Raw genomic sequence first — 23,466 nt, forward strand, 5'->3', positions numbered from 1 at the left:
ACATCTCCTTTGAGAGGTGTTAGTTCACATTAAGATTAAGTTAGATTAAGTTACCAAAATTAGAATCATCCTGCATATTATATAACCAACACGTTGTGTTTAACGTGTTTGATATTTCTGTACACGTAGAGTCGCCATTGGTATTTGGAGGAAGGCAGAATGTCGTGACGAGACCGGAAGACAGCCCTGGAAAATGCAGCGAAGCATATTCGAAAGGATCCTTGAGTTTCCAGCAGTCAAAAGACTCGAACGAGGAAGCTCGAGGATCGATCAGCCAGGATGATAGCTCGTTCGTTCAGGAGGAACTCGCACGTAGAAGGGAATTGGCGTTGAGGCAGCATGCTTTCTTCCAGCTTCGTTTGCACATCAAAAGAGGGGCGAACCTTGTTGCTATGGATAGATGCGGTGAGATAAACCTTCATTTTTCACTTCTTCTGCTTTTATAAGTAGACGAAAGTAGAACTGTGCCTGTGTATTTTGATTCTGCCAGCTGTCTTTGAAGAACTGCGCAAATAGCTGTGAAAGGGTGGCAAATTAGTCTAGATCAGTCCTTTTGATTAGTTGAAGTAGGTTTTGTGTATGAGAGATTTCATGAATTTAATATGGAAGCAATTATTTATAATTGTGTAATTTAAATTATGTAATTTACAATAATTGAATAGTATAATAAAATTTGTAATATTATAATGTATTCTCCTTTTAAGTGTAATGTTAATTTTTAACATTCTACTAATAAGAGACAAATTTCTGCTAATATCAGGCTAAAGTACTCCAAAACAGCTTGAATATTTTAATGAAACATATAAAAACTTGCCACTTTTGTTTTTTTAGAAAAGAAGAGTATAAAATACTTGTTCTTCAAATATGTAGTATCTAGTTTTTAACCTTCCTGCATCACATGCAGAATATTCTACCCATGTAGAAAGAGTACTACTTATTGTTAGATCATAATACATATATTACTGAAGTTCAACGTTTCCCAGTTCTATTCTATCAAAGGACTTGCCCTAGTTTCATGTAATTCCCCTTTCATAGAATGTTACCCAAAATCATGATAAAATTTCGATTAAGCAAATAACTGTCATTTGGCATGGAAGTGAAAAACAGGACATTACTTGTGTATTTCAGGCGCCAGTGATCCTTACGTGAAAGTGAAAAGCGGGGGTCGATTATTGCACAAGTCGCGGACCGTTCACCGCGACCTAAATCCAGTTTGGGATGAAAGCGTAACTCTGCCAATCGAGGATCCTTTCCAGTCTCTAACATTCAAGGTAAATTCTACATCGTTATACAAGTTACATGCATATAAGATTATTAGGAATCTTTTTAATTATACTTTTCTCAAGCTTTTTTCAACTCAATTAATCTCTCAGTGTATTAAAAAGGAAAATGAATTTATTCTAAAAAAATTTTTAATCCTTTTCGTTCTTGATGCTAACTGTAATAGTCACCCACGAAAAATTCTGAAAGAAAATTAAATTTATTCCATAGATCGTGTTCTTTTTATTCGCTCTCCAATTCGTCCTAGAACGTTTAGAGATGGTCGCCGGGATTTTTATCAGTTTCTTCTTGCTCTTTCTTTTGACTAGCAAAAGACCTTGGTCGTTTCGACAGGTCTTCGACTACGACTGGGGCCTGCAGGATGACTTTATGGGCGTAGCGCAATTGGATCTCACGCAGTTGGACCTAGGCCAGTCACAGGATGTTATGTTGGAACTGAAAGACCACAATAGACCCAAACAACATTTGGGAGAGATTTATTTGACAGTTACCCTTTGGCCGAGGAATCAGCAGGAAAAGGAACAGGTAGATTTTTTGATATTTTGTAATTTCTTATATTTTTATTTGTTTCCTGATAAATTTCTTAGTAAATAGATTAGCTATTTTTTAATAAATTTTTAAAGTAGTCGTAGCTCTTTATCATACGAAGTAGTAGTAATATACCATTTAATGAGGATAAAATTAGCATTTGGAAATTTAAAACCGAGATTGTAAAGTCTATGGTATCTATGGTACTTAAATTATATTGATGGAGCAAGTAAATGCGATCAGAATAAGGGAGCTTTAGGATATAGACAACGGCCGTTTAGCTTATAAGTGTAGATAATAGAGACAGACACCTGTCAAAGTAAACTCCGCAGCTTTGTCTGCTCTATCTTGTCTTCTATTACCACAATGTGTATCAAATTTAATTATTTCCTAGTGAATTTGTAAGAATTTCTTTTTGCTGTACTCTTGTACATAAACAATCAATATACAGGGTGGCCCAGCTAAACGGTATCACCTAAATGTCTGTCTTAGTTATTATTGTATGGAAAGCTTTTCAAGACAAAGTTGAATTACTGCATGTTTAAGCTCCAAACTCTCTTCGTCTCTCCTAATAAGGAAACTTTAAACGATAAATGTTCCTGAACGATCGATTATGCGACCTGTAGTTATTTACTACTATCGAGGTTGAACAGCTGCCGATTCAGAATCCATAAACATAGATAATGTCGAGGATTTGCATATTATGACGGTGATAGGGGCACACGGACCGTTGTGCCACTTTGAACGACGTTATCTTCCTCGCATGAGCCGCTGTGAAGAGAATTTTAATAAACTGAATGAACTGTATATGAACGTTGCATAATTTATAAGCAGTAAAAATGTGTGAATCTGACACTCTATGATACTTACAGCCTTACAGGTGAACATGTTAAAATTATAACATGACTGACTACTTTCAGGTGCAATTTTCATATTAAGAATTAACAAAATATAGTTTCAAGTGGTATGTGTTGAAAAATTCAATAACTTTGAATATGTGAAAAGTAAAAACATAGAGTTAAAAAAAGTAATTAATAAAAATAATTAATGAAAAAAATAATTGATATATTTAATGGGTAGTATTTTCCCAGCAAGTTCGAATTTTGAAGAAACTATATTTCATATGCTAGTCAACCTACATCATTGATCCTCATAATGTTAAAATCGATTAAAATAGGTCGAGGAACTCATGATGAAGTACCTGAATGGAAAATTAGGGCTCGTTGGTCCAGTTTCACGTTTATTACTGTATCAAAGGAATATTCGACTTTTACTCGATGGACGCTTCGAACAATTCACCCTGGCAAGCATTAAACATTGTACAATGAACAATTCGACGTTCCTGTGGATAGATAACTTCTACACAGTGGAATATCGGTAAACGATAAGTCCGTCGACTATGAACTTCGACAAGCTGCAATTGGAACGTAGACAGTGTGCACGAACTGTCAAAGTGTTTGCTATGAAAAGACCTATCAACAAATTGCCCGTTTCGTTGTTGATTCTATAGAATAATGAATAGAAGGTACGCTATACCTTTCCGTTGAAATAAATTGATAAGATTATTTTTAATAAACAGATTGTCGATGTTTATGTATTTATAGAAAGTTTGGAGCTTAGTATCATTGTATTTATGATAATGTTTAGTGAGTAAAATAAATTTGTGCTTAGGTTCTAGTTCTTTAAATGTGCTCATAAAAATTTCAATTCAACCTACTGCTTAATGTAAGTGTTTATAACTGTACTATAGTAAATAGTACTATAGTAAGTATATACTTAGTAACTACTATTAATAAAACTGCTATAATAATAAATAAATCTAAATTTAAATTTTCTTAATATCATGATTATTAGGCATACAAAAATTGTATTACTAAATTGTCTCTTTAATCTTCCTTCTTGGATAAAAATACATTTCATACATTATGTGATAAGCAGGTGATAAGATTCATCGGTATTACACAGTTAGTTCTCAGAACACTCATTAGGCTTTGAAAGTTATGGAAAATATTGATGCCTTCAGAATTTCTTCCATTGCAAAATAGGTCTGTTGTCTAATTACTATTTTCAGATTCTGACTCTGATTTGATATCTTTCATCCTACAATATATTAGTATACATTATGTACATTAGTATTTATGAGATTATAAGACATAAATCATAAATATATATCATATTTTATATGATTAGATATTACAATTGTTTTGATATTTGCTTTTTATCTTCAGCCTTACAGTAAAAAGACATATGTTTCGTATTTCTTGATGTGTTTCCGCTTCAGCAATCCAAAAATTTCTCCATATGCGCAAAAAATCAGCCTGATCTAACCATTCTAACCGATGGTTATAGTCTCACACTAGGTTATTTCGTGTCGAGATCAATATTGCCGATAAAATGCTCGGACGATCATTGATCTGCAATATCATTAACTAGAAGAAAGAAGTAGATTTCGTAAGTTCTGAATTAATAGAAATTTGTCTAGGAAGAATTACAAAATCATGAAACGTTAGGAAAAACTAATTTCGTTGCTGAAATCGATTCGGTAAAAAGAATGTATGAATTATTTATGATAAATTTATTTGATTTACATTTGAGTTATTACTTTTTGTATAATTGTAAATGGAATCGATAGAAAAAATTATCAATATTGATGAAAATTAGAATTAAAACTGGGAAATATGATTTGGAATATAATTTGGAAGTACAATTGGTTTTCCTGTATAACATTGACTTATCGGTAAGATAGTCAACAAAATATTCATAGAAACGTTTACTAACGTTTATTGTCGTCGGGTGTGAATTAATGGAGTTATCTTACGTAATGTGTTATAGGTATCAATGGAACATGACGCATGCATTTAAAAAGCAATTACATGAATGTGGTTAACTAACGCTGACTGGTATAAATTTTTACAATTTTAAGAATCAGAACATTTCTATTTTAATTACATGCATATTTTTTATTATAAATATAATTGTTATATTTAAATGCATACAAAAGGTTTTTTAAAATGGTAATTATACTAAAAATACAAACTAAGAAGGCGACAATATACGTTTTTATTATAATACTTTGCTAGACATGAGTACATAAATGCTATGACAAAGTTCGAGCATAAAGCGCTCACAATATTACAATAACCATTCATGAACGGTTTCAGTAGTTAACAGGTTTCATGTGGTGTCAAAAGAATCCATTATCGGTATGTTATAAAGTACACACGTATTCAACCTTTTGACACCAGTCGTCGTTTATCATCTATATAAATAAATAAATTTTACTTAATCTCTAGTCTTGACATACCTTGTATGCAAAATTACGCAGTCTACGCAGACAAATAAGAACGTATGAAATTCTATATCAAAAGATATAGAATTTTAATCAGAAACTAAAAGAAAGTAACAGCGTGTCTTGACCACTTGCTTATAACAATGTGATGTGATACTCTGTAAATCTTAAAAATATAAAACGGAAAAGTATACAGAAAAATCAAGAAAATACGAAATTTTTGTCAGAGTAAGCTTTTCCTCTGGGTACCTCTCTTTTTTCAACAGTTTATGCATTTTCACTTTCACGATTTTGAATTTAAGGATCTCATTGATTTAAAAGTTATACCTTCTTAAGTTTGATTGATTGGCGTATTATATGGCTTACTTTAATCTGATAATCATTTAAACGGCGAATTTTATCATTTACTTGAACGCATACGGTGCTCAAAATAACGGAATATCGCTTTATTATCAATATATGAATCGTTTTGTCAAATAACATTTTTCATAAGTGGTCTTAGGCAGCTTGAAAAATATGTACTCTAAAAAATACTACTCGAAAATACTTTTCAATCTCCACGAATAAATACTTTTCAATATCTAGTTCTGCTCATAGTATCAACGAAGTACTTATCAGATAAGTATTTTCAGTGAACATACATTTCGACCAAAAAATTGGGTTCTTAGAGGCGAAATTCGCATCTTCGGTAAAAGTCAGAAGAGAGTAGAAATGTTTTATTTACTTGTCTACGCCAATGTGATGCGAGTCGACCGTATATTAAAGTTATGTATACGTGATATCGCAATGTTTACCTCCTGTGTCGGGAATGGAGAGGGAAAGAGAGGTTCGGTTGTCGAGTTAAGCCGTATCGTCAAGCAGTCACCATCGTCATTCGAGCATGTTAGGTTCTCGTGGTTTTGCTGCCGTCGTATATTCTGTTTTAAAGTTTTGTTTCTAAACCAACGTTTTATCTAAAAATATTCGATCTTTAATAAAGTGAATAATAAAAAGATTTATTACAAATACGTACAGATAAAAAATTGTCGATTATTTCAAGAGAGCTATTCCGCGGGAAACCAGAACGATTCTCCTGCTAAAAATAACATCTCTTTCGTTCGCGTAACTCTTTTGTCTTCGCCGCACATTGTCAACGTATGCATACATAAGTACATATTTACTTGCACAATTTTTCAAGCATTGCGAGACACACTGTACGATCGTAACTAACGAGTGTGTGCACAAAGTGAATGGGAACGCGGAATGGGGATCATCCAAGGGGCAGTTAAATTTCGAAACGGTATGAAATACGGTGTACGACACTACTTTGTTGATTGACCGCCGAGTGGTGTCATTTATTGGAGCAGCGTAAAATGAGCGATATACATGTGAACCAATAACACAAACATATTTGCCAAATCGGTTCACTCTACAAAACAAAAAGTAGAGTAAATTATTCGAAAAATGTCGATGAATGGATTCAATAACTTTGGCTTGTCAATATTTTATATGTAAAAATATGCAAAAAAGTGACGAAATTTTCGTCTATTTCTCATGAAAAAAAGTATTTTACATAATAATAAAAAAATATCTTGTATAACATCAGAATTCTCTTCGACAAAGGTACTTTTAAGAAATAGTGTGGATAACAATAGTTAGTTAAACAAGACAATACAATATAACTAGCAAGTGGAATCACGACTTCGAGCCACGTGCACACGTGACTGCAAACATTTCCGATGACTCAGTGAGCCTGTAAGAACTCTAATAATTTGTATTCGAGCAGTTCGTTTGTCGTAGTATTGTCTGAAGATTTTTTGGTTCGATTCTCTATAGCAATTAAGGTTATGAGAGAAAATCTTTAACTTTGATTAGTTCAATCTGAACACTAATTCCACGCTTCAGATCGTTAGATTGGTCACGCGATCTGTACGGAATCAGTTAACCTGTATTGGCCGGATCGATTTCAGTGAAATGAAATATTATTTCGAAACGCTACTGTGATTTTGTCTGTGTTTTTAAAGTCTTGGTATTAATACGTTTGTGGAGGTTTAATAAAACTGTGTGAGACAATTTAATGGATTTTCTACGATTGCTTTTGTGGTTGGTCTTTTTATATTTTAGTCGGTTCCGAAGCTAATTATTTTATACTTGAAAGGTTTTATCAAAAGTGGTTTTGATTGTGAGGTGTGAAGATAATCTTTTCTTTTTGTATAAAAAGTGTTAGTGTTAGAAATATATATATATATATATATATATATATATATATAGTGAAAAATTATTGTGATGCGATCTTTTAATGTCGTTAAAAAATGACAGATGCGGACAGTTTTGCTTCGAGATTTACAAGGAAGACTTGTTAGCATTTTTACCATTGTTAACGCACGAAGATTCGTCGATGTGTAAAAGTGTGGCGTAACAAAGTCGAAGATACATTACTGCAGTTAATTTTAACAATAGAAGGATAACAATGCCATGGGAGTGGAACTAAAACAGTCAACGAAATATTCATGGACATCGTCGTATAAGATTTTGAAAATTCAAATTCCAATTTACCTTGCACTATTATTCGTTATTGCTATTTCACATTTTATTTTATTTTAATTGTTATTTTAAAAATTCTTTTTATTCCAATTTGCAATTTTTAAAGTTATACGTACAGAATCTTTGTCAACTTCTTTAAATTTACTAAAGAATAATATTTAATTAAAATATTTAAGAAAAATATTTAATTATTAAAAAAATCTTTTTATATTATATTTTTTATATTATATCATATTATATGTAACTCCAACTTAACCCTGATCGAACGAAATTCATAGTTCAAGATAAAAACTTCGTTGAAAGTGAAGTAACATCAAAAATACGAAAACATATTTATATATAAAAAAGGTACAAGTTTATAAGAAGAAATTAACAGGATAAAATATAAATTTTACAATTCTGACAACTGTAATCAACGATGATCGACGTAACTATCCTATCGACCGTGGAGAAGGAAAGAAATTCTCGGCGTCACGTCGGGTGGTGTCAATTAGGCGCGTATTCGCACGCGAACACCGGAAGAAAGCGTTTATTGGTCACATAATGTGTATATTCAAAATATTGCAAGGCAAGCGTTTCCACTCGAAACACCTAAAAAATACCATTCCCTAGTATTTTCAGTTCATAACGAATCATCATCCTACGTCACAGCTTTACAAAATGAAGAAGAACGTAGAACCCATAAAATCTAAAACAGACTCGAAAGAAACAACCAACGAAAATAATCAAGATGAGCGTCCGAGAGACTTGGCAGAAAGTCAAATATCAGACACCGAGTCCAAACTGGAAATGTCTGACCAAGAACCAACAGTGGTGGCACCACGGAGCGGAAGTAGCTTTTTAAAGCGCGACAAGGTGAGTGACATCTCTCCAAAACAATTGTCGATCGATTCAAAAAATTCTTCTACGAAAACTTCCTCAAAGTTCCTCAAAATAATCTCCAACGAAGAATCTCATGAAAATAAATGGAAAAAATTTTGGATTCATCATCGAGACAAGTTTCGACACAAATCCGAGGAAGATTTCACAACGAGGAATCGAACATTTGAAGAGATGACGGCGGAAGTGGATGCGGTATTTCGAAAGGCGATTCGAAGCATGCGATTCGATCGATCCGATATCGATCGTCGATATTTTAATATTGACGAGAGTTCTCCAGAGAAAAGTGCTGGCCAAGATGATAACAAAAACACTGAAAGCATTTCAGAGTTACCGCAAACCGTCGAAGCGCCACCTCGAAGGTTAAGATTGAGTACCAGTCGTATAAAAGACCGTAAGTTCATGGACGTTTTGGCAGGTGAGCAAGGTACCTTTAAGAAAAAATCCGAGAAAAATGATCCTACTCTCATAATTTCTAGCGTTAACGAAGAAAAACAGAAAGAAAATACATTTAAAGCTACTAGTGAAATACCTGATATTAATTTCCTCGTAGGAATCAGTGCCGAAGAGAAAGATGTTCGATTGGAAAATAAGATTAGATCGGATCGTTCGACTAGAAGGTGGAGTTCGTTGGAAAATTTAGCGAGAAAGGCGGAAAATGTTGGAGGAGATTCTTCTACAAATAGGATAGAGGGTTTGTCGATCGAAAGACCAGTTCGAAGCAAAGAGAAGAGAACGATCGGATCTTTGAGATCTTCGTTGGAGAGGAAGATGGGCTCTGTGGAGAGGATCTTGGAGGATCAGATAGAGAAAATATGGGAAGAGAAGGTGGAGAAGCATCCGTGGCTGCTGCCTATAGAAAGTTGGATCGTTGAACGTTGTAGACCCTCTGGAACGTATTCTGTCGTTCACGACAGGAAAAATAGTGGTTTGAAGATGGAGGAGGGGAGGTTGAGCGAGAAAGAGCAGAGTTTTGATTTCAAATTTACCGCGCCTGAAAAGAAGGACGAGGAGGGAAGAATAGAGATTAAATTGGAACATTTAAAGAGATCGGAGAGATCGGGATTCGAGACTGCAAATTTGATTTCGAGGTTGAGGAAGTCTTCTGAACAGTCGAAGGTAGAGGAGCAAGAGGTTTTGGACGCGAAGGACGTGAAGCATCATGATCTGTTCGATAAACTCAAGGGCAATGTTAGAGAGAAAATGGAAGATATTCATAGGGTAGACTGGAGTATTTTTTTTTTTTTTAATTAATTTTACTGGAGAAATTTGTTTATATATATCTAGTTGACTATTAACAGTTGGGAAAAGATGATATAGGATATTGATGAACATTTAATTTTTCTAGGGAACCGGTAGTTATGATTATAATTTAAATTGTAGAATACTATGAAAAATTAGTTTTCTTTTTATAGAAGTTGTTAAGAATTGAAATCAAATGATGGAGGATATTTAGAGAATCTGTTGTATTGTAGATTCCTGATGCAGTTCACAATCAGAACATACATGATTTATCTTTGAAAAAAACTTAATTGCGGTAACAAGTCCAAGTTCTATTTTTACTTATGTTATCTAACATCTCGCAATACACTAAATGTACATAAGGTGAAGTCAAAACTAAATTCATGTTGAGAGATAGCATTTATCGATGCTAGTGAATGATTCACATTTGTCTACTTGATGACAGAGGTAAAGCTAATGCTGCAGTTACATTTAAAATCATTTAATCTGAGCCCCTATTTCTTTTTCATATCTTATGTTTCAGTTACCGTGGTAAGCTCTGTATAGACTTCTCGAAACAGTTTGTTCACTATTTTGAGAAACAAATATTGAAATTGAACATATAGAATCGTAGATAAACCTTGACTGGTTCCCTATATATAATATACATATATACATAGAATCGTGCCCATCGAACAAGCAGTTGAGAAACTAATATCGGAGCTGATATTTTGTTCAACATTTTTTCCAATACACATGTTCTAACCAGAACCTTCTAGAATTATTATTTTCCACAGTGAAATGATATTTTTCTTTTCCCTATTTTGTTTCCTTTTATTTTACTTTATTCTTATTATATTTTCCTCCATCAGATAGAAAATTCAATTTCGCATGGCGTATTTTTATGTCTGCAGTATTTCCAAAGGACCAATCGATTGGCGGACGTAAATAGACGGTTAAAGTCACAGATATGGAGCTCCGTAGTAACGATTGTTCTTGTGGAGGCGAAGAATTTATTACCGATGGATATAGACGGTCTTTCGGATCCCTATGTCAAATTTCGGTATGAACAACCTTATTTTTTCCACCTTTGTGCTCAATACTGTCATTGTTATTGAAATTACTTTATTTTTATCGTTGATGCTATCCCTGTACTTCGCTTCCTTCACTGTGAAATACTTGTAAGACTAAGAAGTATCAGTGTCAACGAAATAAGTTATATAAAGTATCTAATTTATATTTCAGTTGTACTTCTTGTCACTCGTTGTTTAATTTATACAGGATACTGCGATATAAAATCTAATAATTACAAAAGTCTTGCTATCTTAAAAGGAAGATAAATATATCGCTTAGAAAAGCCACATCGATCAATTCTATCACTTGAAAAATGGAAAGATTTGATAGTATAGTATTCACGTTAGAAATATTACTCCTTTAAATGTGTCTTACAATTGTTCACACGATCCTATGATAAACAATCCTATAGAAACAAATCATTTATTTTTTGAGAATTCAGAATTCGAATACTAATCATAAACTGGGAAATTTAGAAAACGTGAGATTCATTAGTCTGATTTCTGAGAAAACCAAATAATATTAAAATTAGCAAATTACTAAATACATTAATTTGATTACCCATCAAGTATTATTCTTACTTATTGGTAAAATATATTCAAATTAATATTTAATGGTAATTATAATCATTTTCTTCTGTATATTTCAGTCTCGGAACAGAAAAGTACAAGTCAAAAGTGGTGCACAAGACCTTGAATCCCGTTTGGTTGGAGCAATTCGATCTCCATCTTTACGAAGATCCTTATTTAGGCCAAGAATTGGAGGTCACGGTGTGGGATCGGGATAAAAGCCACCAGGATGACCTAATGGGAAAAACGGTAATCGATCTGACGACGCTTGAACGTGAGACGACCCATCGACTCTGGCGGGATCTCGAGGACGGCTCTGGCAGCATATTTTTACTGTTAACTATTAGTGGTACCACCGCTAGCGAAACGATCAGCGATTTAGCCGCTCACGAAGACACACCTCGTGAACGTGAGCAATTATACCAAAGATATGCTTTGGTGAACTCGTTGCAGAGGGTACGAGACGTTGGTCATTTAACAGTAAAGGTACCTATCTTTAAAAAATGGAGAAGAAGGAGAAAACTTAAGCTTAAAAATAGAATTAGAAAATTAAAAAAATAGGAGATGAATATAGCTTTTTAGGACTAATTAAAAAAGGTTTAACTTTTTTTCCAAACTCATCTTTATAATCTTATTAAATATAATTGTCAACTGCACAGAAATTTACAATATGTATTTAAAATCTTTGAAACTATAAATTTAGGATTCGTATCTCTTATATCTCTCGTTTATTACTTTCGATTTGTAGAATTCATAAAATGTATATTTATGATTCGTTCGTTATATAGGTATTCAGAGCACAAGGTCTCGCGGCAGCCGACTTGGGTGGGAAGAGCGACCCTTTTTGCGTCTTGGAATTGGTAAACGCAAGATTGCAAACCCAGACGGAATATAAAACGCTGGCTCCAAGTTGGCAGAAAATATTCACCTTGTAAGCCATCGTGACTATATAACCCATGTCAGTTTCAGAAGAGAATATAAAAAATATAACCTTTCTTATTTGTTTCTCACAGTAACGTGAAAGATATCAATTCGGTGTTAGAGGTGACGGTGTACGACGAGGACAGGGACCATAAAGTAGAGTTTCTCGGCAAAGTCGCCATACCTCTTCTAAGGATAAGGAACGGTGAGAAACGATGGTACGCGTTAAAGGACAAAAAACTGAGGGGTCGTGCCAAAGGAAATTCTCCGCAAATTCTTTTGGAGCTGAACGTGGTGTGGAACGTTGTCAGAGCATGTGTTCGAACATTAAATCCCAAGGAGAAGAAGTACATGGAACCAGAGATAAAGTTCAAAAGACAGGTGTTTTTACGTAACGTTCTCAGGCTGAAGGCAATCATCGTTATCGTGATTGATATTGGAAAATACGTGCAGTACGTGTACTACTTTGATTCTATTTTCAATCTGTTTTAGAAATAGTCATGACATTTGTTACGTAAATCACATCGTATGTTTCGTTCATGAATTAAATACTGTTTGTCATTCGTCAAAACGATGATTAATAATTACTACGTTTCCTAGAATGCTATATTATTCATTTATTCATTAATTTTCTACATTAACGTAGAGAAATATTTTATACATTAATCTACGTATATGTTATGTTTTAATCCTATTCAAAGATATTATGAAATTATTCAATGAATAATGGTGAAATTTTTTTTTCGTGTTTTATTGTATCCGTAGGAGTTGCTGGGAATGGGAAAATAAAATGAGAAGCATCATCGCACTGGTCATCTTTATTTTGGGCTGTTACTACTTTGAACCTTACATGTTTCCTGGAATAGCACTCCTTATCCTGTTAAAGTATTATCTGGTATGTAAACAAAGTAATCAGATCTTTTTACATTTTACCTTCAAAGCATTTTTCTAGATCACTTATCACCATCTCTATGAATTATTGACACTCGTACACTTACCTTCTGTATTTGCTAATTCGTTAAACTTGATTGCTAGCCTTAAGTACCTGCAAAAATCTAATATTCTACTGAATACTATTAAAACTTTTATTTAGTAATATTATCTGCAATATTTAATGCTGTAGATTAGAAAATGTCCCATTGAATAAGGTAATCTTATACATTGACTAAATTTCCTATTCTTGTTATTGCTACTTTGTAGAAATTACTATCTTCCTTGTTGAGCTAAATGAAATTAAAGTTAAAAAGCTATGTAACTAGCATGGATATACAGTTTGGTTGTCCTAAGTTTTAAATCTTTACATTTTTAAATATTTTTATAGAATTAGATATAGTAGTATTCTAGTATTTAGTACAGAATTGTTCAACAATGATATTTCAAAATTTATGCCTGTAAATTTTCAAAATTTTCCATAGAAATGGCTTACATAGTTTAGAGCAATTTTTACCCTATTTCTTCCATTTAGTATCTAATATATTGATCACTATTGTTATATCTTCTCAATGCTGGAGCTTGCTTATAAATAATAGACGCCAATAACCAATCAACCTTAAACACATGTAAGATAACACGTATGTAAATCATCTGCTTGACGACCTTTACCTGCATTGCTGCATGTCCACATCCTTTGCTACCTGCCAGCTTTATGGAGATGGAAGCGGATTCAATCAATGGATTTCCGGACAGGTTGCGGTAATAACCGGTACGCCCTTATCGCATCAATCGAGTTCCCACTTCCATGACGAGGGTGACGAAGGTCCTACCACTCCTGGGGACGACGATGACGACGATGACGATAAGGACAAAGTAAGTATCTTCATTGTTATTTAAATTGTTATCGATATTTAATTTTGTAAAAGTTTATAGTTTCACTGAAAATTTAAAAAAAATTACATTTTTAATAGAATTCATATGATTGTCTTATTTATTCTACAGTCAAAAGGTATTAGAAAAAGAAATTTGTATAATTTTATATAAATTTGAGTCATATGTTTCTGTAAAAAATTGAGAAGTTGAATTACCGTTTGTTTTTAACACTGCTCCATAATAGCAAATTATTGCTCTTATAATGTCACAACTCATTATCAATTGAAATTACATTTCCTGTTTTGTAACACACCAGTTAAACAACTGTCATTTGTTTAATGATTGATGGTATTCTTCTGGAATAATAAAAGTTTATAATAAGTTCCTAGTTGCCAGTAGCTAAAGGTTCCTTTCAATGAATATTACATTTGGATGTATGTCACGAACGCGATAGGCAAGTATTTTGGTCTGGCGTTTTTCTCGTTTCAACCTTCGACCTATTCAAACGACGAATTGGTGTGTGCCGATATTGGTCAAATCGACTTCATCGAGTTAAAGATTGACCTTGATCATACGTCTATACAGAAACGTACATACAGAATGTTATTACAGATGTAACATACAGAAAACATTTTATTACTATTACTAATTACTATTGGTATTACTATTATTTTAAATAAAATTTTTAATAAAAAATTAAGACCAAAATTTTATTTCTTCAGCATATTTTCTTATTTTTAGTAAATCTTCTTTTATCAGATTTTCTCTAAAATGGATTATTCTGGTTCTTACTTTCAGGAAGAGAAAAAAAGTCTGAAGGAACGCTTACAAGCGATTCAGGAGGTAACCCAGACTGTTCAGAACTCGATCGGTTATATAGCCAGCCTCTGTGAAAGAGTGAAGAATCTCTTCAATTTCACTGTCCCTTATTTGAGTTATTTAGCTATGATTTTGGCGATCCTCGGTGTTGCTGTCTTGTATTTCATTCCACTAAGATACCTTATCCTAGCATGGGGCGTCAATAAATTCTCCAGGAAAATTGTCCGGCCTCACTCGGTTCCAAACAACGAGCTTCTAGACCTCATAACTAGAGTGCCCGATGACGAGGAGATCCTTAATTACAGGTCCGTTTAGAATTACTCTATAACTTTTTAAAATAAGCATCTTTTATTGAAGCTATAATGAATAAATCTTTTTTGATGAATGGCAATGTAGCATATATCAAAATTAACCAACAGAGTTTATGTATATCTTTATTTCTTAAAAGTAAAAATATATTGTTTAACAAGTAATATCAATTATTGCAAAGTTGTAATTCAATTTTAATCTAAATATTTTTAGTGCTTAATTTAGACATTATGAATAAATGCACTATATTACAACAATTTTGTAAAGGTAAGAGATAATCCAGAATTTTCCGAAGATTTCTATCTTTATTATTTATAAATAATAATAAAATCTAAACATAAACATTTATTATATTTGTACTATGCTACTGTACTATATTATACATATAATGCTATAACTATTAATTAACAATACATTAAACAAGATGTACATATAGCACTATATTATATATTATTAATTTAAAAGTATATAACAAGAAAAAATCATAATATATCTTTTCCAGAGAGTTGAAACCATTACCAACTGCCGATTGCGAGAAGAGCAGTACATCGGGTAGTCCAGGTGCGTCGAATTTAACGCGGAGGGAACAGAGGAAAAGGCACAAGGCCGCGTAGCAGCATGCCCCGCGGCCGGAAGTCGCGGGTCTACGATCACCGAGCATCCTGAAGACGGTCCTGCTGCGCCGTAAGATGCGTCAGCGAAAGGGATCAGCGGAGAATCCGGATGTGATCGACATAGACTGAGAAACGTTTTGTTTCCACTCGTAGTTGTCTAGCTAGGGGGGGATTTTCATCATTCTAGTTTCCAGTCTTATCTGGTCACGTTAAGAACACCTCGCGTGGTATATCTTCGAAGTCTGAACTGTTTTATTCTCAGTGAGAGTAGTTTTACATCATATTATGAAGAGAAATAGGAAATAGATAAGATATAGTTAGAGGATGAAAGAGATCAACCACCAGATGGTCGAGTTCACTGCAATAAGAAAGAGAAAAGAAGATTGTAATCACAATATTCAGAAGGACTTCCGCATTTTTATAGCATAAGATATTCAAAGCTTCAACTATATTCGATAATTAAATACGTATATCCGTAATATAAAATCGCTAGATACGTTTCACGAACGCGCTGGAAACATTTGTCAATGTTTACCAAGCGATATTTCTCACGACGAAATCTCCGGGACATACCACACAAAATTGTTATTAGATAATGTTTCGATTCGATAGTTGGAACGTGTCGACGCAGAAATACATAGAGAATTTCGTAAAAAGAAGCAAATGATGTCTTTTCATCTATATAGTATCTCTGGAATGTAAACGTGTGGCACATTAGTAGTTTTATCGAACGACTCAGCTATAATGGTGTTGGTAAGTCTGTGTGAATGTTCGTCGACAAGGAAGTCAAAATGAAAGTTGTAATTTCCCAATAACACTCTCATGAAATTAACGACAGTAAAATATTGAATTTTATTCTGAATATATAATATCTATTTCCTTGAAAATTAAAAAATTCCATAAATTCGAATTTAACGAGTTTAACAAACGTAACGTCAAACAAGGAAACAAGTTACGATAAATTATCGTTTGACTTTCCCTTTTGAGAAAAAACGAAGGAAAACACGAATAGACAAACGTTTTTGAAAGTATATATATCTCGTTTGAACGGAAGAACCGCGTTTCAAATGTATCAAAACTCAACGAAGAATGTGCGTTCGATAGCGGTATATTAGCTAACAATATCGACGGAGAAGAGATACCATAGTTATTTAAAGAAGAAAAACGAGAAAAATACGCGAGAATAATTCCTACTAACGGGTTATCCTCGTCGATCCGTTTCGTCCATCGGTGTCGTAGATATAGCTGCTACAGAATCGTTACCAGTGACAGAGAGAGATATTAACAAGTTTAAAAGAAAAAAAGAGGAAAAAATATAAAAAAAAAAGAAAGGAACAAAAAAAGACAAATATAGTTGTTCTACGGCGGTCTTATTTAGCCGACAAAATTCGCTCGACGAGTTGTTTCTTCCATTTCAAGAACGACGAATAGAGTCAGTTATTCAACATTCACACATCTAAACTTTATTCGATATACTATATTATTGTAAAAGAAGAAAGTAATAACAGTTCGATCGGTATATGTAGTCTGTTCTTATTCGAGTCTTTGTGCTACCTCGTGCTGTAATTATCGCGTTATAGTCTTACGATTGTAATTTTACTATTCAACGATCGCCGAGGAGCTATTCGTCGTTCGTGAAATCAGTTTATTATTTAGTCTTTTACCGTTAAGACCTCTCAAAGTGTCCTAATGTTATTTTCTTTAAATAGTATTTAATATTATCGAATTCTTCGTTCCAACGCACACTGTCACGCGTTCATTCGCCTCCTCGAGCATGAATACAATAAAATTAACATATGCTATAACGAGCATCTTTGCGTGTGGAAAATTGTAAAAAGTGACAGAGTTTCTCTTTACGGTTGAATGATAGAATTTTATTACAACTGTTCACGTTATAACCAGGAACATATCGCAGTTTAAATAAAAGGAAAATATTCAATTTCTAATAGAATCGTGCTGGGTAATGGCATTATGCGATTTCTTTGTACAAATCATGGTAATTAACGAAGAAACCGTAGAAAATATTAGTCGTGCGTGAAGATGTTCGGAAGAAACCGGAAAAAAAGCATAGAAAGGGGCAGAAAGTTTCTCCGACCAGTTGTATTACTATTTTTATAACAATAATAGTTATCGCTGTCCTCGTGACAATAGTTTGTAGCTCTTGCGATTAAATAACGTTCCAGCCAGACCTCGTAACTTTCTTCATTGTGAATATTACGCTGCGTTCTTTTTATACCGGTTTTTCTCTCATTGTGTAATCATCATCATAATATTGTCTCTGTAAAAAGGAAAAACCACATTACTTCCGTTATTTATGTTCCATTTCCGGATAGTTACGAGCTCGCATTGTCGCAAAAGCAATAATAGCCGAATAAAGATATTAATATTACAATTTTAAAAGTTGTACACCAAGTGTTATATGAAAAATATCGTAAAATTATGCGATGACTAGCATGCGACTAGTAAAAGATCCATAAAATAATTATAAACGAAATTTTGTATTTTCGAGTACGTTTTAAGGAATTTATTATAGAGTAAAATTTGGCTAATTAGCGATCTGTCAAATGAATATGGGTAAATCTGCCATGGCAAACATGCTTGAGGAGGGAGGCAAAACGCGTTGAATTAATTATTCCTAACCGCGATTTTACGGTTCGTGCTAGCCGATGAGAAAGCTGAAAGGAGAAGGAGAGATATCGCTGATCCATTTTTTCGCTGTTCTAACTCGGAACATCGCGACATCGCCATTTTTTTCCAAGTCTTTCGCTATCGTTTTTCTCGCTGTTTCTTGTATTCGTATGATCGTGAGGTTCATGATGTCAGTAAAATCACAAGTGTTGTAAAAGAAAATTGTATCTTTCGAGTACATTTTCACTCATATTTGACCTTTTGAAGCGTTATAAATATTTTTTATATTTCATTCGAAGTTTTTATCTCTTTTTTAATACATTTGTATAATATTTTTATATATTCAATTATACATATTTTATTTTTTGTATATTTATAAGGATACAGAGATACAATTGTATTGTTGAATTTATAAATCTGCAATTCTAACTTAACTGTATAAAACAAATTTATTATAGCTGCTTAGTACAGTCTTTTAAAATGCAGTTTGTGTTAAGATGAAAATTTTAATTTCAAATTAAGATGATTGAAAAAGAAGTTACTAACAGACTGAAATTATTTTAAACAATTAATTCGTGTAAACATACAGAACATCTTTTAACATTTAAATTTATGAATTTACATAATTTTAATATTCTGTACGCATATTTACATATTTATATTCGAAATATTGAAAGAAATTATAAAAATTAGTAGAACTAGAATTAGTTCTTAGATTATTAAAATTAAATAGCAGATACTAAAATTATCCTAGCTAAATCGTCGTTAAATAACATGATCGGTCAACTATGAAATTGACGAATCGTAAAGGAATCGTAAAGGAATCGTAATTGAAATCATGACTGAAAGTTCCGTTAACGTAATTCTATCCCCATCTTCCGTATTTTATCTTGGTAGGGAATTAAAGAAACCGGACTATAGCCGGAAGTAGTTCGCGCTTCAAAGGGTTCAAATGTAAGTAATATCGGCCATAAGTATTCAGACAACTCTTGATACTTAGTACAAATTAGATGCATTTCACTGTTTTTATTTTTGTTACAAATGTGTTATTTCATTCGCGTTACCTATGTTTTATAACGTAAAAAACTAAATGAAATAAAATTTATTTGAAATATTTAATAAAATCTCATGGGTCGGTAAAGGAGGTATTACTATTTATCGTTCACTGTCACGCGTTCCTACATTCTTTTGTTTATATATGACACTTTCGGCCAATTCGCGTGCTTAACTTTACGATCGTGTTGCGTTTGTTAACAACCAATCAGGCTAGTATTTCTTCCACAGGACTTTCTTTGAATTCAGCAGTATAACTAAGTGTCTTAAATATGTACATACCTATGGTCAACAGTGCATAGTAACGTTCATCGCCGATTTTGGGCCTGTGTCGAGAGATAAAACGTATAATACAGAACACACTGAATACTTACACGTGAACGTGAGATACATACGAAAAGCGAGGGAAAATTAGGCGATTCTTTCTATTATGTAGAATCTAATCAACGAACTTTCTTCGTAAGTGAAAAACTTGTGATATTGCAAATCAATTTCATTGTGTTTAGGTCGAGAGATGTAGAGCGTGTGATTTAAAATTTCGTGACTATAGCTAAACAGAAACTTTTCTTTTTTATAGATCTTAGTTTAGCTTCGTTTTATTATAAGACGGACAATCAGAAGTATGAGTCGATTATTGAATTTATTGGTGTTGATTTTCGGGATTTTAAATCACATAGCTGATAAAGTTGGTATGTTTTCTATAGTTATTCCATACGACATTCCTTGTATTGAAATTGTGTGGGTACGTGGATTCACTTTTCCATTTATGTTTTCCATGAAATTGTGAGAATATATTCTCTTGGTAAATTTTGGTAAAATACTTTGTATTTAGATAAAAGGTAAATTTAAGTAATAGATAAACAATGATCTGGGTAACAATTCATTGTATTCTTTTTAAAAAGATTATAATGTGTAGTGTGCTCATGCAATTTCATTTTTCACGCATTTGGTAACATTTAATCACATTGAAGCGTCGATTGTTAAATATTAAAAGAATATACAAAGCACTCTCTACAATAGTAAATATGATTACCAATGATAATCGTTGTGACTACTAGCGACGCTTATGTAACAGATCAACACTAAACAGATCACTAATCTTGGTAATGAATAATCAATTGTAATGAAAACGATTATCGAAGAATCTACTTATTGTCAATTATTTCCAGTACTGACAATTCGGAAACTATAAACTTTCCAATACTGGACTACATATATTTGTATTACCTTCATAGTCATATTTATTCGTTCAATTATTAAGTTCCATAACTTAAAATTAATTTACAATTACAACATGCGATATAAATCATCCAAAAGCTAGATAACTACAAATAAATAATAATAAAATTACAGTTTCTGAAGATAGTGTGAGTATCGATCGACGCTTCAAGAGAAACTATTCGCGTTCTACACCGTGATTTTTCTACTCTTCCAATTTTGTACTTCCAACAAGGTGTATAAGATATTTCAAAAACATTGCTTTCTCAATTTTAAAAGAGACATTTTCCTCCGTATAAGCATCTCACCGACAGAGAAGAAAAATAGTTTTCTACGTCTGCTCTTGTAATTTGAGCCGTTTCTTTCGGAACACGGTTGTTCAAGCGCAAACAGGGAAACGTAAAAAGATACGAGCGGTCATACATTCACGCGTATATTCATTATTATCTCGTGCACGCACTTTCAAGTTTGCATGCTCCAGTTTCTTCGTGTTATATGAATCTTCATTAAAGTGTCTTAGTCGTTAAGAGGAAAGCAAGGCCGAAATACAGAGAGAGAGAGAGAGAGAGAGAGAGAGAAAGAGAGGAAAGCCAGGACGAATTTGATTTCCACGAAATCACACAAGGGCGCGTATATTTTTCCCGAATTCTGTCCTCTGGATGAATGTTTTCTATTCCCAAAACTCCATTTTATTTATTATTGGTCGTTGAAAAAGTTCGTAGTGCTTTTATTATAGAGTATAGATTTTTATGCATTTATGGAAAATTTGGAAATGCAACAGGAATATATAAAATGTTTAAAGTATAGTATCCTCTACAATATTTAATAGGTGAAACAAATTCTTATTCAAATTGCACTTTCTTAATTATATTCGTAAAAATGTGAATTTGCATGAATATACGTAGTCTGATTATGTATTTCTTTCAAATAATGAAACGAATAAATATTATTCTTAGTTGGATACTAAAGTGAATTAAAGAGAAATATCGAGAATTCGTTAATGAACTAAATCTTTCTTAACTTTCGCTACGAATTTTCCAATTCTTCAAATATAAATTATACAAATATAAATATAAATTATAAATTACAAGTTTCTACATGTTCCAATTCAATTCGATTTTGTTTACTTTTATCGTAGTTGAACGATGAAATGATAATGATCCAGATGGCAGATCGATCGACAATGCTCCGCACAGGTCTGTTCGATAGGACAAACGAACATTAAATTTAAGATAATTAGATAGAGTTTAAAACACAATTTGTGATTCGATCGGTGGATTAATCGAGTAATCGAAATTGAAGTCACGTGTAAAGCAAAGAAGGTTCGGACCAAGTCCAGATCGGTTGATCTCGATCGTACAAAAATAAATTAGAAAAACAGACAAAAAAGAGTGAAAACTGGAAGAGACGAGGATAAAGACAAAGCGATAAAATGTATAGATATAACCATTAATATATTATTGTATTAAATTATATATATACACACATGCATATACATATATGATTGTTATTTAGATCGAATTCTGGAACTTGGTCGGCATTCTCAGTGTTTCCGACAAAAATGTACTTACGACAAAAGATGATGAGATTCATTATTATATTCATAAAATTAAAAATAAAGAAAGCTTTTAATATCCAATACCATTTTCATTCAGTTTCCAGGAAGATGTCTACTGAAAAATACAATTTTCAATTTCTCAAGAATGCAATTTTTATATTCAACACTGAAATTTTTATCTTTTATAAAGTAAGAGCAAAAAAAGAAAGAGGAAAAGCATGACAACATCAGATAAAACGATTCTTCGTTTAACTCTAAGGACAATTTTTCAATATATTTCCTTTACAAATCACAATCTCTTTTTAATGATTTTTTAAGTAAATTTTAGAAATACAATAGAAAATTTTTAGGAAAGTTATTTTCCAATTACATCTATCATTTCTCTACCGACATGCCATTGAGAGAACTACATTTCTTATTATGGTAATTTGAGTAATTTTTGGTATATACAAATATGCGATAAGCCGGCTCGTTGAGTCGTCAGTAAAGAACGGCATCTGGAATGGCGAAAGTGAAACTATAACTGAAGTTGTGAGTATAAGATCCATAGGATGCTGACTCACATTTCCATTTTTCCTTCCTCTCTTTCAGATTCCTTCGGTACAGTATGACGCACTCCGCTAACACAATTTCCTTTGTTCCTAACAGGATTTGACCCAATTTGTTGGTCTTTTGTTAATAGGACAGAAAAGAATAAACATGCTGTCACTATTAAAATGGAAAAACTCTTTTCGATTTGTTAGAGGAAAATAGCAACAGCAAATATTTAATTTAAAAGAGATTGAAACATTTATAATAAAACCATTATATTAAATAAAAAAATGGAAAACATGTTCATTGAACTAATTAGATCATTACAGTACCTATTAATTATTTTAGCTGAAATTATTAATGTATTAATTATATTTTCAAAAGAAATGATACTTTATATCTATTACAGTTGTTTTTTATTAAAAAGATTTTTTTGTAGAAATACTTACTTAATTGATCCAAGTGCTTTTATAATTTCTATGCTAAAACATTGAAATATTTATTTTATAACAAAATAATAAGAATAGTTACTTGTAGGAATATCTCAATTTTTTAATGCCTCCATTGACATTGAGGAAGCGACTATTATTTAAGAAACATTAGAGACACATTTCAAACCAGTTTCTTGATGACCACGAAGGATTC

At 32.6% G+C, this 23,466-nt stretch overlaps 1 protein-coding gene and 2 long non-coding RNA genes across 8 annotated transcripts in view; 1 reads left to right on the forward strand and 2 right to left on the reverse strand.

Moving 5' to 3' along the window:
- The window catches only part of LOC132916654 (multiple C2 and transmembrane domain-containing protein), a 41,841-nt gene extending 19,470 nt beyond the window's left edge, over nucleotides 1-22,371 (forward strand). Inside the window, exons 4-14 of one of the 6 annotated variants that reach the window (XM_060976830.1) lie at nucleotides 130-405; nucleotides 1,129-1,271; nucleotides 1,615-1,806; nucleotides 10,636-10,784; nucleotides 11,445-11,850; nucleotides 12,153-12,295; nucleotides 12,378-12,737; nucleotides 13,051-13,180; nucleotides 13,927-14,091; nucleotides 14,890-15,215; nucleotides 15,722-22,371. In XM_060976830.1, the coding sequence (XP_060832813.1) occupies nucleotides 130-405; nucleotides 1,129-1,271; nucleotides 1,615-1,806; nucleotides 10,636-10,784; nucleotides 11,445-11,850; nucleotides 12,153-12,295; nucleotides 12,378-12,737; nucleotides 13,051-13,180; nucleotides 13,927-14,091; nucleotides 14,890-15,215; nucleotides 15,722-15,833 (2,402 nt within the window). In that variant the 3' untranslated portion in view covers nucleotides 15,834-22,371. Of the gene's footprint in view, nucleotides 1-129; nucleotides 406-1,128; nucleotides 1,272-1,614; nucleotides 1,807-7,347; nucleotides 9,722-10,635; nucleotides 10,785-11,444; nucleotides 11,851-12,152; nucleotides 12,296-12,377; nucleotides 12,738-13,050; nucleotides 13,181-13,926; nucleotides 14,092-14,889; nucleotides 15,216-15,721 lie in introns of those variants that run through there. The other 5 variants (XM_060976831.1, XR_009660151.1, XM_060976826.1 and 2 more) reach the window with 5 other exon arrangements.
- Nucleotides 4,763-6,048, reverse strand: LOC132916676 (uncharacterized). Its single transcript, XR_009660162.1, has 2 exons — nucleotides 5,893-6,048; nucleotides 4,763-5,068 (listed from the first exon to the last, which is right to left on the reverse strand). It is a non-coding gene; the product is annotated as an uncharacterized LOC132916676 (long non-coding RNA).
- A 172-nt stretch (nucleotides 22,372-22,543) lies between the features above and the next one.
- On the reverse strand, nucleotides 22,544-22,930 carry LOC132916677 (uncharacterized). Its single transcript, XR_009660163.1, has 2 exons — nucleotides 22,854-22,930; nucleotides 22,544-22,787 (listed from the first exon to the last, which is right to left on the reverse strand). It is a non-coding gene; the product is annotated as an uncharacterized LOC132916677 (long non-coding RNA).
- Nucleotides 22,931-23,466: the final 536 nt, after the last annotated feature.

Source organism: Bombus pascuorum, chromosome 2, assembly GCF_905332965.1.
Source record: "Bombus pascuorum chromosome 2, iyBomPasc1.1, whole genome shotgun sequence".
NCBI lineage: Eukaryota > Metazoa > Arthropoda > Insecta > Hymenoptera > Apidae > Bombus > Bombus pascuorum.